We start from the raw sequence: 20,160 nt of genomic DNA on the forward strand, positions 1-20,160 counted from the left end.
TTGAGCGTACACATTAGCTTCTTTGAGCTTTTCTATGTCATAGCCAGATGGACACTCAGTTAGTTATTCAGTGACAGAATCTACAGAGCATTTTCTGTATTGCTATATAGCTGGGCATTTTGTCACCTCCAAACATTTGAGACAGTCTACCCCTCCAACCTGTACAATAGGTAAAATGGCCAAAGCCAGGAGAACAGGTGGGAAGGTGACAGAAGAGAGAAGCATCAGCACATTGATGTTTGTCATTTTTATTTGCAATACTTTAGGTCCAAGTTTCAAACTGCAATATTTTTACACTCAAGACACAGTCATGCACAATCCATATTTCAATTTTCTATTGCTTCAACCACAATGTAAAGTAACAATATTGGAAACAAAAAAATCGTTAAAAGATCAGATGCTGAGGTCATAAGGATGTAACCATACCATCAGCATGTCTACAAAAGAAATAACTTACCTAAAAATCAAACAAACAAAAGACCATAAATACCTTTAATCCAAAGTTACAGAAGAATTTCACTACACATGGGTTTACAGATAACACATTTTGACAAAAGTAATGCACAACCAAATGAGATACAATTCGATAAACAGTGAAAAATGTAAATCCTCCTCAACTTATTTTATCTGGAAGTTATGAGTATAATCCCAGTAGACATCAGTATCCTTGTGATCTGGCTCCTACTGGCTGATGTATTGAGATTTTAAACTCAACCCACTAATGGTTATTGGATTCTGTGAAACATCTTATCATCATTAATGAATATAGTATATGCGGGTCCATAAAGCACACCACACAAAGTACACACATTGAACTTGAATTTCACACTCAGGACTGCTTGGCACTCTGCTATAGGCAGGCAAGTGGGACCATCCTCTAACTAACTTCTGGTTTACCCTTTCCACAGCATACTCATACAACTGGCCAATCCCTGTGAGAGTTGTCATCAGAAACACTATCTTTGGTTTCCAACAAGTAAATTTGTCAACAATGCTAAAAGTATGCAATTACTTCTTCATTTCTCTCTCTGAATCTTGCAAGTGCTTAGGTCCCCTCTTTGTAGTCTCAGGCATTAATTTGCACAGGGTCTGCCATCTTGTGCCACTTTAGAATTTAACTCTATAAGGCCCAGCACTGCTTCATAGGAAAGGAGAGGCCCAAAACAGTTCTATTCTAGCAAATGTGACAGTGTATTTCTGTTCTAGTAGCAAATACTGGCCACAACTTAATGAATACCAGACTTTACATACAGAGTATATGGAAAATGAAAACTGGAATACTCACCAGAAAAAGGACATTAAAACAAAAACAAAACCATTGTGAATGAACTGGAAGTCTGCCACAAGTTTTATCAACATTCTCTAGTACTACTGAGTTTTTCCATCTTACATGGTTCTATTTTTTAATTGAAATATAAGAGATTCAGGCTTAGGCATGTGGTATTTGCCATCACATTGTAAGATTGAATGTGAAAGGCAACCTATTATACCACAGGATGTTAGAGCTTTTGGAAAGACTCTGGAGAGCAGCTACACAAACACCCTTATTTGACATGAGAAAACAGTCATGGAAAGGTTATGCCTAGGGTCACAATGCAAGTTAGTAATAAAGTCCGTTAGTATTCAGGTCTCCTTCTTCCTAGGCTGGAATTCTTTCCACTGTATCTGACTCATTCTCTAGAATTGCTGTCAATTTCCTCTTGGGTACTAAGTCAGGTGAACATAGTTCCTGCCTTACTATTGGTATTATAGGATAGCATTCACCTGATGGCAGCTTCCAAAGGAGATTGATGGCACTAACCAGATTCTACAAATTTATCTTTCAAGTTCAATCAAATTAAGTGACAGTAAATGCTACAAGTACTTATATGCAGAGGTGTGCACATGGAGATGGCATCTCAGTTCCCGCATTTGCAGATTCAATTACATACTATTTAATATTAAACAGACATTCCCAATGTATGAGAAGTTGGGTTATATTCATTTGGTCACTAAAGGAGTGTGAATCAGAAAAAGGAGTGAAAACTAAAAGCTAACCAACAGAATAATTATAGTAGAAATAAGTTTTTTAATGAAAAACTTTCATAAGAAAAATATTTCCATTATTTCCAAAGTCCCATTTATTTCCTTCCCAATCCACATGCAAATATATGTTCAGAGTCATGTATTAAGGTCACTCAAATTCCCAGGCCTATTAGACTGTCAGTTTACAAATACTGAATTTCCATCCTCTTGCTCAGAGACTGGGAGATGCTTGCACCACTGGCCATGCCTTTGTTTAACTAAATATTAACTGCAAGTAGCTCAGAAAAGGACCATGAGATTCAAGTGGGGATGACAAGGTAAACACCTCCATGAGTACTTTTACACTGAGAATGGCTAATGAAAAGCCTGTGAATTTTCAAGGTATAGGGTCTGTTTCTGATGAAAGTGAGTAACATATTTGAGGCCACTACTTCCTTATTAAAGTCCTCACCTAAATTTTTTTAATGAGTTGGAAGGAAATTTCTCTTTTGGTAGATGGTCTCCCTTTCTCTTAAAAACCACAATTACTGCATACAACCTTTAATTAATCCATACAGAAGCACACGGAAACCACTACAAGCCAAAACTAACAGGAATGAATGTAACTGAATGCCAACAGGTAGAGATAATCCTAAATATTTGTGTTAATAATTTCAGAGTCAGCTTTTAATTGCAAGTCATAACTTCTATTGAAATCATTGAGACTTGCCTATTGGTCACTAAAAGAAGAAGTCTACTTGGATGATAAGATCTTGTTGGACAAAGAAATGGTGAGAGTTTGGGATTTTATCCTTTTAATCCTCCAAAATTCAACCTGAAAATCTGTTAAGATGATCCAGAAAATTGTTACTGGAAACATTTATCAAGTGGATAATCAAATGGTCATCCCTCTGACTTAAAGTAGCCAAAGTAGACACCTGGATGTCATACCAAAGCAGAGGGCAGCCTGTTTTAAAGCAGAACAATGTATTTGGAGTTCTTGTAGTGGCCTCTCCCTAGTTAGGACGTAGATAATAGTCTCCTAAGAAAGCACGTGCCATACCTGAGCGTGTGCCAACCTCAGCACCCAGGCAAGTATAAAGCCTATGGAATATTGTAACTAGCAAATATCTGTGCCCTGCATGCTCTGGGCTCTGGCCAGAAGGCCTTTGCTTCTGGCATCTTTTCTATGTTTCTATAGTTCCCTTTCTGATGTTTATTCATTAAAAAGTAACAACATCAAAGAAAATTGCAAAAAGAAAAAAAAATTCACATAATCCCACCACCCTAACACAACTGATTTCAATTATCTGTGTTCCCTCCCAGTCTTTGTCCATATGCACACTTATTTTAACATAGTTGTAATCCCTGTTTTTTATGTAAAAGTGATTTTATAGAATCTCTCTGAGAACTGGCAGCCTCATTAGAAATAAACAACCCATTCAGCAAAGGAATATAAGTATTTACACGATCTTTGAGCTGAGAAATATCCTTTATAGACAAACATCTCAGACTATCAAAACAGTTTACGGACAACAGGAAGCAATTTCGTATTTCTTTTTCTTTTAGCAATGGAATGTGCTTCACAGGGGAGGGATAGATGTGAGGATCAGATGTTTAAACTAAAAAACTGGGTGCAATTCACAAGCTGGAAAGAAATCTGAATAACACAATTAAACAATAAATACTTGAGTTAAATCTTCACATGACTTGGCCATCCAGTAGCCAAAATGGAACATGGACGCACAAATATTTACAATGACACATAGACGAGATCAGCAAGAACGAAGTCATTACCCAACATGGTGACTGATTTGAGAGGATGGTATCATCCCAAAATCCTCATGGGATTATGACAACGCACCGGATCCTTGCTACAACATTAATGTTCTTTTCTTTCTTAAATAAATAATCTCTACTGTGCTTCTCACCTTTCCCTGACTTTCCCACTGCCCTATTCCTCTATCAGGACATTTTGGAATCAACATTCGATAATGTGCCCTCACTATCTCAGGGCATACTAGCAATATTAAAGATCTGGATAGACTCACCTATGTCAAGATGAGTGAAAAAAAATTCAGGGAAAGGGAATAAACTATCAACCATCTGGAGTCCAAGTTGTTCGAGTGTACCAAATGTGAATCCTTCGGTAGCATTTTGGCACAAGAAACAGCTTCTCTCTAATACTTATAAGAAATATACATAACTCCCCAACACAAGGAAAGGGTTTTAGAAGCTTTTCTCACTGAAATTTACATAGATTTAAATTTGTAAGAGTAATGCCTACTGGGATATAATATCATCAAGTCTTGGTACAAAGTGATGGTAAAAAAGTACTTGACTCCTCATTGTTAATATGTTAAACTGAAAGTATAAAGAGCAGCCATTTCTCTGCCTACAGTGATCTGAAGGATCACTGCTCCAGGGTCTCCAAAATAACAAAAAAGGGCCTTTGCAACATATAAGGGATGCTAACTGATGACTAGGGCTTCCCAACCAGGTTTTCAGCTCTTTCTACTGGCAGGGTGTAGTCATCAGGGTAATGAATTCTATTTGCACCCCAGGTACTTCATTAAATTACCTGGCACTATGAGTGAACAAAAAGCTTAATTTATAAAGAAATCAAAAATAAGGCCTCTCTATTATACTAGAACAGTGTGGCATTAAAAACTTTAGGCCCAAACACCTCTTTGCAAAGTATAACATAATATGCTTCAAATTAATATTACCATTTGAGCTTTTTTTCCACATTTGTTGTTTTATCCCACTGTGGACCTTGTTTTTGCAGGGGAGCAAGAGGGTCAAGCTCCTCCCAAATTTTATAGTCAAAGAAAACAACAGTAGGAAAATAGGAAATCCATCAGTGGTGTCATCTTCTAAACATAAACATGTACACTATATGGTTAGCAGAAACTCTAAAGAAAGTGCTTTCTTTTTAAGGAATGGATCATAGATGTTAGATGGAAAGGTGTACCTCACAGAGAAGGACAGAGGCCTATGGTCATTAATCTCTTTCCCCCTGTGGGTGAATGTAGATGATAGGTTCTATTCAGATTCCTTGTATACTTACAAATTATGAAGCCTCCTACAACAGATTGTTAGCTTTTCAAAGGCTTAGAGAAAAAACTTTCCAGAATTTATAAAACTGCTAATACTCTCAAAAGAGAAGCATATCCTTTTCTATGCAGATACCTTCCAGACATTTTTTTCTACTTTCAGAAGATTCAGGAAGTACTAAGTGTTGAATTTTTAATCAATAAATTTATGGTGAAATTACTGTCAATTTTTGGTATTTTCCCCAAGCCACAGAAGGAATTCAGTTGGACTATTATTTCTTGGAATATCTAATTAGGAAGCAAAATTACTTTCACTGGGGAATTGAAAGATTTTTATGAACATACTTTTGAAATTCAAAGCTCTGAGAACTATATATACACCATAATCCTGAAACAGAAAATTGGTAACACACAGGAAAAATGGGAACAAGTGCTCAGAGCCAAATGTTGATTGGAATGTAGCTTTCATATAGAGTTGAAAGCTTACTATATCTCTGTTCTCCAAATCTTTTGAATTTTTTTCTAAAGTGTTATAAATTGCCAAAATAAATCATTTTATCATAAATAAATGTTGCATGAATCTATTCCCTCCTGACGTGCCTATTTTACAGTGTAAATGTTCCACAAAGCACAAGAGAGGATAAAATAGGTATCTTTACCTTTGTTTACTTAATGTCCAACAAGGATTTCAGTATTATACACATATCTTGTTTTCTTTTTGGCTGTCAGAGAAAGTTTCAACTTTGTTTATGTAAGGTTTCTTCTATCAGGATTTTCTAGGTTTTAGGACCTAGACTCACCCAATAGGAACGTCACAGTTTTAGTGTGCCCTTTTTCTGATATGAAAACGAACCAGCTGGTTTGTGTGACAAATTGACCACCTCTTAAGCATTGTTGTGAAAATGACAGGATTTCACCATTTCAGCCTTATTTAGGTATACAGTAATTTAAAGCCCTTCCTGAAAACACATACTCCTCTCTGCTTTTGGAAAATGTCTTAAAAGAAACCTTTTCCAATACAAATGCAGAAAAATAGGTACACAAACCAAGCCACCACTATAGAAGAAGAATAAAAAATTGCAACTCTATTAGGGCATGGACTTCCACATGTTCACACAGTACTTGCTCTATTTTTTTTTGTTTGTTGTTTTTTTTTTGTTGTTGTTTTGTTTTGTTTTTTTTTTTTTTTTTTTTTTTTTTTTTGCTTTGCTTTTTTTGCTTTCTTTTTTTAAAAAAAAAAAACATCTTGACATCTTTTTTTCTGGACATCTAATGACAATGCAAGTGAAAAACATCACATTGGGCAAGGGGTTTTGAAGGAGGTTTGAATGTAAGAGGTACTACTCTCTAACTTAAAAACAAACACAACACTATGAAGAGGGAATGTGCATCTTTGAGAAATCTTTTTCTTCAAAGTGAATGCACAAAATGAGGGGATTCACTACTGGCTCTTTCGCTTCACGGTGGAAGTGACCACTTGATGGCCACTTCGACATTGCTGCCCTGTTTGGGCTGCGATTCAGGCTTACAAATAAATTACATAATCTGAGGGAGTAGGAAAAGGCTTATAAGAAGTTTCTATTCATTTGAAAGTTAAAGACCCCCACCCTATTTGACTGTCTTTTCTTTCATCTTTCCTGCAGCAGAGTTTTATTTCAGTCTTACTCATGAGGGAGATGGTGAGGGGTAAGGCGTGCAGTCCTAGCGGCTGCTGTTCTTAATCGCTTCCTTTGCAGCGATAATCAGAGGAGTCAGGCTGGAGAGAGGCTTGGCTAGTTTTAAAAATGGGTGCTGCAAAAGGAAGAGAAAAAAAGAAGAATTACTGGAATTCTTTCCTTCAACATGTATATTACTTTACATTTTCAAGCAGCCTTTTCTCATTAAAATGTATTTGAGTACCAAATTAAACATCATTTAATTAAAAAACATGGTGCCAGGGGCTGGGGTTGTGGCTCAGTGGTGGAGCGCTTGCCTTGCACGTGTGAGGCACTGGGTTTGATCCTCAGCACCACATAAAAATAAATAAGAAAGTTGTGTTCATCACTAAAAAGAAAAAATATTAAAAAAAAAAAAACATGGTGCCAGCTTTTGTCCTTGAGATGTTTCATCTGTGTCATGAAAATCCTCTGGAAACTGATTAGCATCATTAAAAACTCTAAAGTAGGGATCTTGTAAAACCTCACTGAGTTTGTAATTGTCAGACTTTCTTGAACTGATGAATTTTTCTGGAATAGCCCTTATGTTTGAAAGTGTGCCTTCAGTTAATGACTAAAGATTTTTTTTTCTGAAGCCAATGGCTTTCTAACTGCTAAATCCAATAGTTGTGTCTCCATCATTTTGTTAAGTATTTCTTTTGTAACCTCTAAGGAGCCCAATGATAGGCTAACGTTGGAGAATGGACTTAAGGAGATATGAAGATTCTTGTTTATTTGTATAAAATGAAAAGATGCAACAAATGAACTATTCAATTCACACTTAAAATATAGTTTTGTATCAGTTATCTGACTGGTTCATATAAAAGTACTGTTGGGTAAATAATTAACTAGATAATTGATTTAATGATTTACTTAGCTGTATAGCTATACTTAAAGAACCTGTATCTTTAGTCATCCCTGGAAGAGGGTGTAACAGGAAATTATATCAGGGTGTATTTGTGGGGTAGTGGGAGGCATGAAAACATACGGAAGCAAAGCACTCAAAAGTTCAGGTTTTTCATCTGTAATTCAAAGCTGGATTAAGTAGTAGATTAACAAAGTGTCATTTCAGATTTGACATTTCAGGGCCCTATGTTAACCTGTGAAATGTCATGGAGAGCAGAAAAGAGAAGGTGTGGTCTCTTTAGTTCCTCCAAATAGCTTGATCCAAGATATGATTTGTTTGAGCTATTTTTTAAAATTTTTTTTCCCCAGGTGTGGTTCTGTCTTGGAAGGGAGTTTAGAATTCACAAGAAGAGATTTTTCTGTGCAGGATAGGACAGAACACAGTGATTTTGTGGTGAAAGTTGTGCATAAGCAAGTGTTGCACCTTTTGTTTAATTGGTGTGTGTGTTCAAAGTCACAGACAGAATAAGTGGCCATTGTTCTTAGATGTTAAAGGTCTTGATACCTGTCTCTGAGAAACAGTCCCTAGCAGTGAAGCTATGTGTGTAATCCTGGCCATGTGATTCTTTGTCAAATAGATACATCTTTTTAATTGAAATTTGTTTGTGTGTGATGTGTAGGGGGATTCAGACAATCTAGGGCTCAAATATCAGCTCTGCCATTCGAGAGCTCTGTGAGCCTCAGTTTCCATGTCTGTAAAACAGGATAATAATAACCATGCTATAAAGTTTTTGTAAGAAAGAATTAAATGAGGTAATGTATGTACATAATTTGGTAGATAATAGGTACTAACTATCATCATATATAGTTATCCCTGAGAGCCATGAAAAGGACAAATGGTTACAGAGGCACTCACCACTGGATGGTACTCACCCAGGCAAGCAGGTGCCTGCCAATTGGCATCACAAGCAAAGGGGCTTTGACCAGTAAAGCATTAGAGTAGCAAATGCCATGGAAATAATTGCATAGTTATGTAGAGAATTACCTCCGGCCAAGAGCACCTGCATACAACATCCAGGGGCACAAGTAAAGTTTAGAACAAAACAGCAACACCAGAGGGTCACATTGTTTTTTTCCCTTGCAAAATAAGACTCCAGGAAGAATAAAAGAGATTTATAGATTAAACTGCCAACTTCTCAGAAGAAAGGTAACATGTCAATCAATCATGTATTAGATGCATGCCTATACTTATGTGCTTGTGGTCTAAAATCAAATGGTAATAGCCTAACTCTAACTACATATCTCTTGAAAGAGCTCTCTTACTGTCACACATTGTGATGGAAGACCTCTGTGCAATTGTCTTTTATTTTCACCTGCAAAAGCTCCTTGGCAGATCCTCGCCTATCCACATCCATCTCAAGACAGCGATTTAAAAAGTCACGGAATACAGCTGACAGTCTCTCAGGATTCTGGAGCTCTGGGGTTCCATTAGTGGCTATCAGATATAATGCCTATAGGAAAAAAAAATAGAAAAATCCATTCAGCACATACATATTAGGATCGTGGGTTGGAACAGAAGGAACAAATCAATTTCATTCTGGTTTATACTCTGGTTCTTAAAAATTCCATTTAGACAATAACAGTGACTTACATTTCAATGTTTCTATAACATCTAGAAATTATTAGTCTTAGTAGTAACTTAGGTTACAATGAGGTATCATATTCCCCAAAAACTTAGAAATAAAGTTACAAAGCTTCCTCTGAAAGTTATGCCTCTAAAAATTTATATACGATGAATACGGGATGAAGCACTAAAGAAACCAAAGATCTGCCTGTAAATCTGTGACTATAAAGAGTTGTGGGCACACATATATCCAATCATGCTGAACTGAGTATAACCTGAAAAAGGTGCAGAGAAAGGTGATTATAATTTTTACCTTCTTATCTTATATGAAGAATATTTGTGAGTAGATGGGGGATAACAAAAATATATTATAAACTTACAAAATTACAAAGAATTAGACCATAGCTGTGCCTGGATGGGAGGCAATGTGGTAGGACACAAGGACTCAAAATATTTTTGTCTTATGACAGCTGTAGCCCTTTTGATATTAATTAGATTTCTTAAGAAGTTTTACCTATAATGAAAGGAAATATGAGAAAAGTTGGCATTGGTAGTCTTGGTACCTAATGATGATATATATCCTATGATGAAACATTTGTTAATAATTCTTATGTCTTTGAGATCTTTGATGTGTAAGGCCACCACTGAGAGACATGAATTTTTGGTATGCTGACAGAATCAAGGTCCCTAAGCCTTCAAGGAAGAGAGTTGGACCCAAGATTGTGATTAATTCACACAGGTAAATAAATCCATATTTTGAAGACATGTTTTTTGCAATAAGGATTCATCTATTAAACACATTTTTGTTTCAAATAGGTGTCAGGCGTGAAAGATACACTGGAGCAAAATAGAATAATCATCTACCTTCATTCAGCTATTGTTTTGTTTTGTTCTTTAAAAACATTTTTAGTTGTGGATTGACACAATACCTTTATTTTATGTATTTATTTTTATGTGGTGCTGAGGGTAGAACCCAGTGCCTCACACATGCTAAGAAAGCACTCTACCCCTGAGCTACAATCCTAGCCCATGTTTTTCTTTTTTTAAAATACCTTAATTTTATTTATTTATTTATATGTGGTGCTGAGGATTGAACCCAGTGCCTCACATGTGCTAGGCAAGTGCTCTACCACTGAGCTACAGCCCCAGCCCCCAGTCCATGTTTTATTTATTTTTTTATTCTAAATAGTCCCCAAAGCTGACTTCCTGATGCCTACACTGAGAAAATAATTCTAGAGCACTTAGTAGGTACCAGATATTGTACTTGACATCAACGATCCAAGGATGAATAAGACAGTCATCTTGCTTCAAAGATCACACAATTTAGTCAGAGAGACATTTAGAACACTACAATACAGTGAGATAAGAACTAATACAGGAATCTAAATAGTGCTAATACAAAAATGACACAATTTACGTCAGAGTTCAGAGGAAGCTTCATGGAGGAGATTGAAATTTGAGCAGGGTCTTAAAGAATAAGTAAGAGTTTGCCTGTAGGTACTGCCACAAGGGAGGGATATGCTTGCTCATGTGACCAGCTCTCTCACTTTTAAGAAGATATGCAACCTCCTGAACTTACTTGGGCTTTGCAGAAAATTATCATCCCCTTTTACCTTTCCCCTGCATGGAGCCTAATATTATTATTGCAGGTATTTCTATCAAAGTCATTTCCCAGAGCAGTAAGTAGAGCTCTTTTCCTTACCAGCAACCCCTGCAGGTAGATATCCATTAGAAAGAGTTAGGAAGGACTTAAGTAATCTGGGGACTATCAACTTCTAGCACCCACAAGAATCACCTGGAGGGCTTGTTAAAACATGGGCTCCTGGGCCACCCCCACCCTGAGTTTTTGATTCAGTAAATGGGAAAGGAAGGATCAAAGAATTTGCATCTCTAACAAGCATCCTGTTTGATGCTGCTGGTTCCAGAACCAAATTTTGAGAACTGTTTTAATCCACCCTGATATTTAATAATGGATCGAACTAGAAGTTCTCAGGTTTTCTGCATGATTAGAATCACCTAGGGAGATTTAAAAAAAAAAAGTCCTCATGCCCAATTCTCATTCCAATACCAATCATGTAAAAAAATCTCTGCAAGAGAAACCAAGGCATCAGTATTTTTAAGCTTTCCAGAGTTTCCAATTTGCAGCCAACATTGAGAATCACTGGCCAAGAACCTGCAGCTCAGCTAGGATTTGATAAATTAGAATCTCTGCATCATAAGCACACTAATTTAAGAGTCACAACATTCCATAGGAGACTCTCTTGCATAACAGTGTGTGAGACTTAGAATGTCCTTAGTTTCAACAGAGTGCAAGGAATGTTTGGGTTGTTCTTAGTATATGAAGATACCCATATGTAAATACAATCCACTCCAAACACTTTACTTTTCCCCACCTCTCCTCACTCCTTTGTAATTTTCAATTCTTTAATTGATGAAGAGCAAATGCAGGTGGCAGTTCCTAGGGCTTTCGTGCCAAAATACAACTCTTAACTAAAAGGAGATGGGATGCACAAACTGCTTTTAGGAAAACAGTGAATGGGCTAAAATCAATTGATGCACAGTTTTAACAGATATATTAAGTTCAAAGTGTTTTAATCGCAGATGTTTAGTGCTTGAAGCACCTGTTCTCACAAACCATTTTTGTTCCCTTATTATAAGAAAATCAGTTACTGCATGGTACATTTACTGCCTCCTAAAACTCTTAACTTCGGCTGGTTACAACTCCCCCCAAATCACTGTTTTTTACCTACTTTTTTTTCCTGCTCTAAAGCCAAGCCTAGTCCTAAACAAACAAACCTTTTTTCCCCTTTTCAAGGTGTTTTCCACTCTCTCTGGGTCTATATGCACACCATACTATTTTTTTCTCACTTTTCTTTCCTCATTCTTAACTGAATACATTCTATTCCATATAATCTTCTTCCTTACAAGTACATGCACATCTTTGCTACCCAAGTTCTTCTCATCTCTGTTCAATCCATACCTAATTACCTCAGGAAGTGTATGCTCCTCTTTCCATTCCATTTACGAATTAAAAAATGACCTTAATCATAGTTGTTAAGCCTTAGGAGTGCTAGTGATATAGAGCATCTAGGGAGAAGAAAACACTGGAATTTGAAGGAAAATGAGAAGTAATAAAGAACTAGTGTTATGAACCTGTACTGCACTTCAAAGAACACACATGTCCTATTCAGAACTTCTACAAAAAATCTGGCTGTGGATTTGTTGGAGGCTGGGGCTGATAATAGAGAGTACTGGTTGATTGCTTAAGAGCTGACTCCAGTCCTGGTTGGTGAGTATTGATCTGACACTCCCTCATCCCCAATCTATGCATACTCAACATTATATCATAAATATTTTTTTCACAGTTCAAAAAATTGCTAATAAATATCATTTTAAAGACTGCATTTCACCAACTGTTGTTTATCATGTGGATACAATGTAACTACTGCTGTTCAACCGATTAAAAAAAATACATGTACTAAGAAAAAGGTTGAAACACACCAACATGTTAACAGTCATTTTCTTTCCATGGTAGGATTATTGGTGACTTAATTTTTTAAAATGTATTTTTCAGTTTTCCAAATTTTCTGCAATGAACATGACTGCTTTTATTAGTTTTAAAAAACTCTAAAACATTACTGAAAAAATAAACTTAAAAGCCATGGTGTTCAATTTACACAAAAATCCTCATCTATTTCATTTTGTCTTCCTAGGATTAAACCTGCTTTTCATAAAGCACTACCCTTTGAGGGAAACAAAAACCCAGACTATTCCTTTTTCAACTATTGTTTTCGTTTTAATTGCAACAGTATTATTTCCAACTAATTTCCATCGCAAATATCCACACTTTCAGTTATATTATGGGTGAAACTGGCCTTTGTGGACTGGCCTGGGAACCTGATCACTAAGTATAATGCTGCTTCTATGGGAAAATGCACTCTGGGTTCCAAATAATTAACTAAAAAATGAACTTTTGGAACACATCCTCTGTGTAAGTTGGGGACTATCTTAGTAAAAAAGAAAATTGCTACCCACTGCCTTGCTAATGAGACACAAATACAGTTAGTTGTAGCCAACAAAACAATGACAGTAAAAAGGATTTTGCCAGAAGTCAAGTCTTACATGAAGAAAGAATGAAGAAATTAAATCTGGGCATGAGTGATCATATGTTGGCTTTATCTGAGTTAGTGAAATTTCAAAGAAAATGAGCAATTAGAAATTAGACTAGAGATTTCTCATAGAGTTGGCCATTTCGAATTAAGTAAGAAGGCAGAATCATCCTTGAGTTGTTCTTCTTCACCCAGTAACCTACCCCACCCTTGTTATAATCAGTCTACTAGGTTCCATTAATGCAACCCTTAGAGATATCTTTCATACCCATCCACTTCTCCCTTTCCCCATTGTCTTTGCTTAAGGTCGGGCTTCTCTTGGACAGTTCTAATAACCGCCTAATTGGTTTTCCTTACTCAACTCTTTTCATTCTTCAGTCCACACCCTTAACAATCTAATCATTTCTTTGCTTACAATTTTTTCATGGTCACCTATGATCCACAAATATGGGGTTTTCAAACTGTGCTGTCCAACATTCACCCTGAAGAATAGTTAAGAGGAAAAAGAGGAAGGAAAGTGAGAGACTAGAGTTTCTAGGATCTGTCCCCCCATCTCTGTTTCAATCAAATAAATTTTGCTTTTCTCTATTTATTTATGCTTCTAAGCACATAACCTTTGTTCATTCATGTGTGTATTTTACATCATATTATGAATACTTGTTACTTGTTTACAGGTTTGCCTTCCCTTCTGAACTGGAAGTCTGAGGAAGATATAAAGTGTGTCATGATCCTCTCTGATTTTGTAGCAGTTTGCTCAAAATAAGTGCTCCATAAATGTTTTTGTTGCTGAATGAAATGAAAGCCAAAAAAAGTACAAATTTAACTGATCTGAGAATATAACAGACTGATATAGAGTATGAAAGCTAAGAACCTAAAGTAATTTGTTAAAAATGTAAGATAGGCAGACAATGAAATAAAGCACCTTTTCTGAGTTGATCAGTATTGGCATGTGATAACTTTTCACTAGCCATGACTCAGTTTCCACACTGAAAAAGCGCTCGATGAACAGAGCACATAAGCAGATACCATCAAAAGGGGGAGACCTGGTGAAAGATGGCTACAATAAGTCTGGTGCAAACAAATGCAGAGAGAAAGGGGAGAGAACAAGTTCTTCCTGGGACTTGAAACTTAATTCAGAAATTTATCTTCTCTGGCTGACCTTGAGCAGAGAATGTACTGTTGGTTATACTGTTAGATTATTAAGCAAAATCTACTGTCTTTCTCATGTGAGACTATATAGGCCCCATGATTTACTGACCTTATGACAAATACTATGATTGGCCCAAAACTGGTGGCATTCTTCATTCTGATATACATATTACCTAGAAGTTTCTAATATTCTAGAATTCTGCAATGATAACTCTAAATATCTTAGCAACAACACACAAAACACTAAAGTTTTCACTGACCCATATGCAACTGAATTTACCTAAGTACTAACAGAAAACTAGTTCATTCAGTTGAAGAAATAATTCAATTTACCTTATTGGCAATTTCCTCAGTTAAGAAAGATCAAAGCAGTCATTATAGAAGTTACCACATTTCTCCAAAGAAGTCTCAAAACAATCCATATGTACCTAATAAATTTTCATTAAGGCAGTTTTGCAACAGGACTAACCATTTAATTAAAAAGCTTTAGTTTGTGACTTCAGTTCCTTATAACAGTTTATAAAGTTTAGGTTAAGACATCAGAAAACAAACCAGGGGGCATACATGGAAATGTATTAGCAACTACAAGAGACCTCAGCACCAATACTAAAGACTCACTTTAAAAGAGGATAGGGTGTGGCAAGCTGAATATTTGGGACTCCAAAAACATTTTCCCATGGAAATCATATTATACAGGATGAGTGGGCTCCTAGTCTAGTCCACAAAAGTCTTTTGAACATACAATGTAACTGAACCATAAATGCAAAAAGACTATTTATCTATATCTTAATATCTGTATAAATATGTTCATGATAAGTTTTGACAGATAAAATTTATTGAATGATTACTATTATTTAATCCAATCAACACATCAAGCCCCTGAGGTAGACTATTATGATTCCCCAATCAACAGATAAAAAAACAGTCCTGTGGGATTAAGAAAAATAACTTGTCCCATGTCACACAACTAGTAATGTAGGAATCACTATTTGAATCGGGGAAGTAGGAGTCTGTTTCCAGTCTCTGAGGTAGGAGTTCTCCTGAGATAGAAAAGGGCTCATCAAGAAATGAGGCAGCCAGGTGTGATGTGCACATCTGTAATTCCAGTGGCTAGGGAGGCTGAGACAGGAGGATTGTGAGTTCAAATTCAGCCTGAGCAACTTAGGGAGACCATATCTCAAAATAAAAAATAAAAAAGCTAGGGATGTCACCAAAAAAAAAAAAAGAAAGAAAGAAAAGAAAAGAAAGAAAGAAGAAGCAAGCAAGCAAACAAGCAGGCATGTTGTGCATGAACAACTGGTTTGCTTGATTCACCTCTACCAGTACAAAGGAAATGGTCCTTCTGCAGTCAGTCACTCTTCACCTGTTTGGAAATGTGGAACAAAAGGGCACATACCAAGTTAGGGAGGATGCATACTATATCCTTAGTGTGTATGTGTTGATGGTCTTTATGCAGCTTGTACTCTCGATGTTCCCTGCAGCCTACTGCTCTCTGGTTCCTTTCTTATGTTAGAATTTTCAACTAACTTTGAGTGTTTTATGAGCAAGATTTGGCAATGAGTGACTTGACACCTTCTGACTAAGTTTGCTCATGACCTGGGATTTCAGAGGTTAAAGGCCAGAGTGTATTGCTGCTTCTGATGTGTTTATGGATTTCATGAAGGGCCCTGACATTTCTTTTTTTTTAATTTCCTAAGTAGAGAGTGAATGGAGCACAACCTGTAAAAAAAATCACCATATTGTAACAAACACTATATTCCATACTTGAACTTATTCAACTTAATAGTCCAGTGTGACAGCAATGTGGTCTAATTTAGCTTCCTACTTGTTTGCATAGAAGCTGTCTCCAAATTATGGGAGGAGGGCTTTATTGTTGTTGTGCTTTGTTGTTTGATCCTTAAAAAGCCATTTAAATGAACTTATTATAGATCTATCCTATTATAGGTTGATAATAAAAGGTAATTAGGTAGTGCTGACTGATTAGGTGCTAGCCTAGCTTTAGAGTACTATTTTCAAGCACAAAGGACTGGCTAATGCCATAAAATAAATACCAGATGACTCTGACAATGCATGTGTTCATTCTAATCTCTTGTTAAGAAATGCAGAGCAGGATACTTGTGTTCATGAGGCAATCAATGGCATCCCAAGTAGTACTCAAGCCTCAGAGAGTCAAGGGTTGAATGTTTTCTCATAGTTGAAGCTAGAGAGAGAAAAATGGAATATAAAAGGGAACCTCAGGAAAATAGAAGGGAGAACAGTAGAGCAGAAGCAGGGAACCAAAGGGGAGGGAGCAGGAGAGGAAAAGGGGAAGAACTTGGGAACAAAGTGTTATCCAAATTATACTATGTGCATGTGTGACTATATCCCAGTGCATTCCAAGTTTATATGTAACTGTAAGGTACCAATCAAAATAAATAAATAAAAGGAAAAAGTAGAGGAAAGGGATTGGGGGAAGGAGAAAGGAAAGGAAGGGTTAATAGGAAAAGAAGGAAAGCAAAATGGTGCAGGAAGCAGAAGAAGCTGAAAGAACAAAAAAGTAGGGCAAGGACAGAAGTCAAAGGACAATGTAAGAGAAGGTGGCTGGCTGGTGGGATGAAGCAGAATTCAAACAGAGATTAAAGGCTAGAAAATCTAGTTAAAGGAACCTAGATCCCAGATTCTACTCTGTTACTGCCACATTCTTCTGGTTCTGAAATGATAAGGAGATGGAAATGCTAATTACCCTGACTTGATCAGTGCATGCTATATACATATATTGAAATATCATATTGTGCTCTATTAATATATGCAAATATTACATGTTAATCAAAAATTTTTAAAAAACTAAAATAAAATTTAAAAATGAGAAAAGTGATCATGGAAAAAAAAACCCATCGTATTGAATATATCTTCCAAACTTCCCATTTATCTTCAACCCACACTTAGTTTCTGGTTCCAAGGCACCATTTAACATTATACATTTGTTCACATTTTATTTGAGAGCATTAGAAGGGACTAATTCTCTGATACCTTAGTGTTTTTCCAAATTAACATATTAGGATCAAAACAACCTATAATATGATCTATAAAACAAGCATTATTGCTCACGTACACTGATTTCAGCTTCTATTTTACAGGTAGTTCATCAGCTGACCAGCTCTGTATACAAAAACACAATTCCTCCCATTGCTCCCCAGAGTATAGACCACATGTCCCTATAATGGCTTTTATCACTACAATGCTCTTCATTGGCTTCTCCCCAAGATTACTATCTGTATGGAGTTGCTGAGTCCCACATGCAGCATATTTCACATCATGACCAAGTGTGTTTGCTTGGTAAGATGAGAGGGCTTTTTTTACTCTCCAAGATGTAAATTTAGTCTGGAAGTGATAAGATAGATAGCTCTGAACTGCTCTCTGAAGATCATGTCTTTGAAAACACTCATAAAGACAACGCTCACCCAAACTATGGCGCTTTTGGCAAAGTCAGGGAAAGCTGTGGCTTATCTACAGCCAAAAGAACACAGGATCAAAGTAGGGAACCCACAAGATTCCCTGGTTTATGTAAGTAAATCTCATGTGATAGCCCAATATAGAAAATGAATTCAAGAGAAACTATTCTGGTGGAACCAAGAACCCTACCACGTGATCACTCTCTTGGTATTTTCAATAGCCCAAGGAACTTCATGCAACTAACTATTGGGCTTTATGGAACCCATTAGTAAACCATAACATAATCAAATTATACTCATTTGAATCAATAAGGGAGTAGAAATTCAACAAGAAGTAAGGAATCTTCATAAGTTTGTGGAATTCCTGACTGACCAACATGGAATAGAGTTCAATCTTCAAATCATATAAAGTTTGTAGAGATAATAGAAATCTCCTTGTCTAGTCCCCTCACATTCATTGGCCACTGACTGGTGAGTTTTGCCATCTGAGCAGAGGGGGGCAATTCTTTAACCCTCACTCCCAAAAAACAAAGAAAGCAAAAGACAAGACTGGCTACAATGAAAGGTCAGCTTGATTCTTGGAATAATGTTACAACTCTGGTTCTCCCAGCTACAGAATTAAGATTGCCTTCATAAATTAAACTTTCTTTGCTGAGAGGCTTATCTAAGGCATATCAGGGTATCCTTTTATCAGAATGCAGGGTTTTCTATTTTTCCCCTCTTTGCACATTTTTTTATTGGTACATAGTTGTATACAGTGATGGGATTTGTTGTTACATATCTGTACATGCACACAATATTAGAACTCAAAGGGTTTCCTAAAATAAAGACACAATCAGGTTAGAAAGGGTATAAATCAAAATGATAATGAAAGTCAGAAATGATCTTAATTGCTGGGCGTGGTGTAATCCATGCCTGTGATCCCAGTGGCTAGAAAGGCTGAGACAGAGGGATCTCGAGTTCAAAGCCAGCCTCAGCAACAGCGAGGAACTAAGCACTCAATGAGACCCTGTCTCTAAATAAAATACAAAATACAGCTGGGATGTGGTTCAGTAGTCGAGTGCCCCTGAGTTTAATCCCCAGTACACCTCCCAAAAAAGAAATGATCTTAATTATCAAAAAAAAAAAAAAAAAAAAAAACCCTTGATGTTCTTGGTGAAGTCATTTCTCATTGGCAAAAACACAGATTTCAAAAGCCACAGGATAAAAACATGTGACTAGAGATTTCAGTGGGCAAATAAATGCCTATCACTATGTCCAAGATTTGTTTGTTTATAACAAACTCTTATTTTTGAGGAATTGAATTACTTGGGTATTAGGGCAATAGGCATATGCATCTCTGGCTCATACCCAAACCATCATGTAAGGACTCAGGAATGATAAGCAGAAAGGAATAACAGTCTTGGGTAATGCTCGGTCCCTGGTCACCACATTTTCAAACTTTCTTTCTCTCATTTTTGCCTGGTCAGAGTTTCTTGGATTTTAGTTTGCTGTGGAAATCAATTCCTCCTTTGGCTGTCTTCTGGGTCATAACTCTCCAGTTTAAGCTGTCTGCTTCTGAATTACAATCTAAATGAGACTTGCAGCTTTCCTATGGCTAAGTTTCATTTTCCTAAGCTGAATTCTTGACAACCAATGATTCTTAAGAGCTGTCGATCTTTTGACAGGCAATATTTTTTTTATGATTAAAAAGAAGCCCTGTACTGTTCTATAGTTATTTTAGTTGTAGTTATCCCAACTGGCCCCTCCTTTTAGGCATAGGCTTGCCCTCAAAGTAGGAGTGTCAACAACCCATCAATAAACCTTGCTGTTCCCTAGTGGCTTATGGAAAAAGAAGGGAATGCTCCCAGCTCTTCCTGAAATACATTCAAAACAATATTGACTGAGTGCTAGCAAAGTATGCTTGCTTCTCTGGTGCTCAGGAAGTTTATGTCTGACTTTAATTCCAAATGAGCATGCGCCATCAAATCCAGACATTCCAATCCACAGCACAGGTTCCAGTGGTTAGAGGAAACTAGATGCAGTTTGGCCTTTTAGTTGCTATTTTTCAGTAGCTAGTGATTATTTTAATCTACTTAACCCTCTTTCCTAGACATTCAAGCTAACTAGGATTTCCCTGATCCAATAATAATAATAATAATAACAACAACAACAACAACAACAACAGCAACAACAACTAATATTTGTGTAGTGCTTTAAGTGTGGGGAAAGGAAAAAGGTGTGAAGTCTCTTAGTGTAGACAACAGG

The 20,160-nt window shown here is 36.6% G+C and overlaps 1 protein-coding gene across 20 annotated transcripts in view; it reads right to left on the reverse strand.

Annotated features, from left to right (window-relative positions):
- Positions 1–232: 232 nt before the first annotated feature.
- Positions 233–20,160, reverse strand: part of Pak3 (p21 (RAC1) activated kinase 3) — a 251,415-nt gene continuing 231,487 nt past the window's right edge. For 16 of the 20 annotated variants that reach the window (XM_048796901.1, XM_048796903.1, XM_048796900.1 and 13 more), the window contains 3 exons: positions 8,974–9,111; positions 8,534–8,661; positions 233–6,851 (listed from right to left, as the gene is read on the reverse strand). In XM_048796901.1, coding sequence (XP_048652858.1) covers positions 8,563–8,661; positions 8,974–9,111 — 237 coding nt within the window. In that variant the 3' untranslated portion in view covers positions 233–6,851; positions 8,534–8,562. The remainder of the gene's footprint in view (positions 6,852–8,533; positions 8,662–8,973; positions 9,112–20,160) is intronic. The other 4 variants (XM_048796907.1, XM_048796905.1, XM_048796909.1 and 1 more) reach the window with 1 other exon arrangement.

Source organism: Marmota marmota, unplaced genomic scaffold (genome assembly GCF_001458135.2).
Source record: "Marmota marmota marmota unplaced genomic scaffold, marMar, whole genome shotgun sequence".
Classification (NCBI taxonomy): domain Eukaryota; kingdom Metazoa; phylum Chordata; class Mammalia; order Rodentia; family Sciuridae; genus Marmota; species Marmota marmota.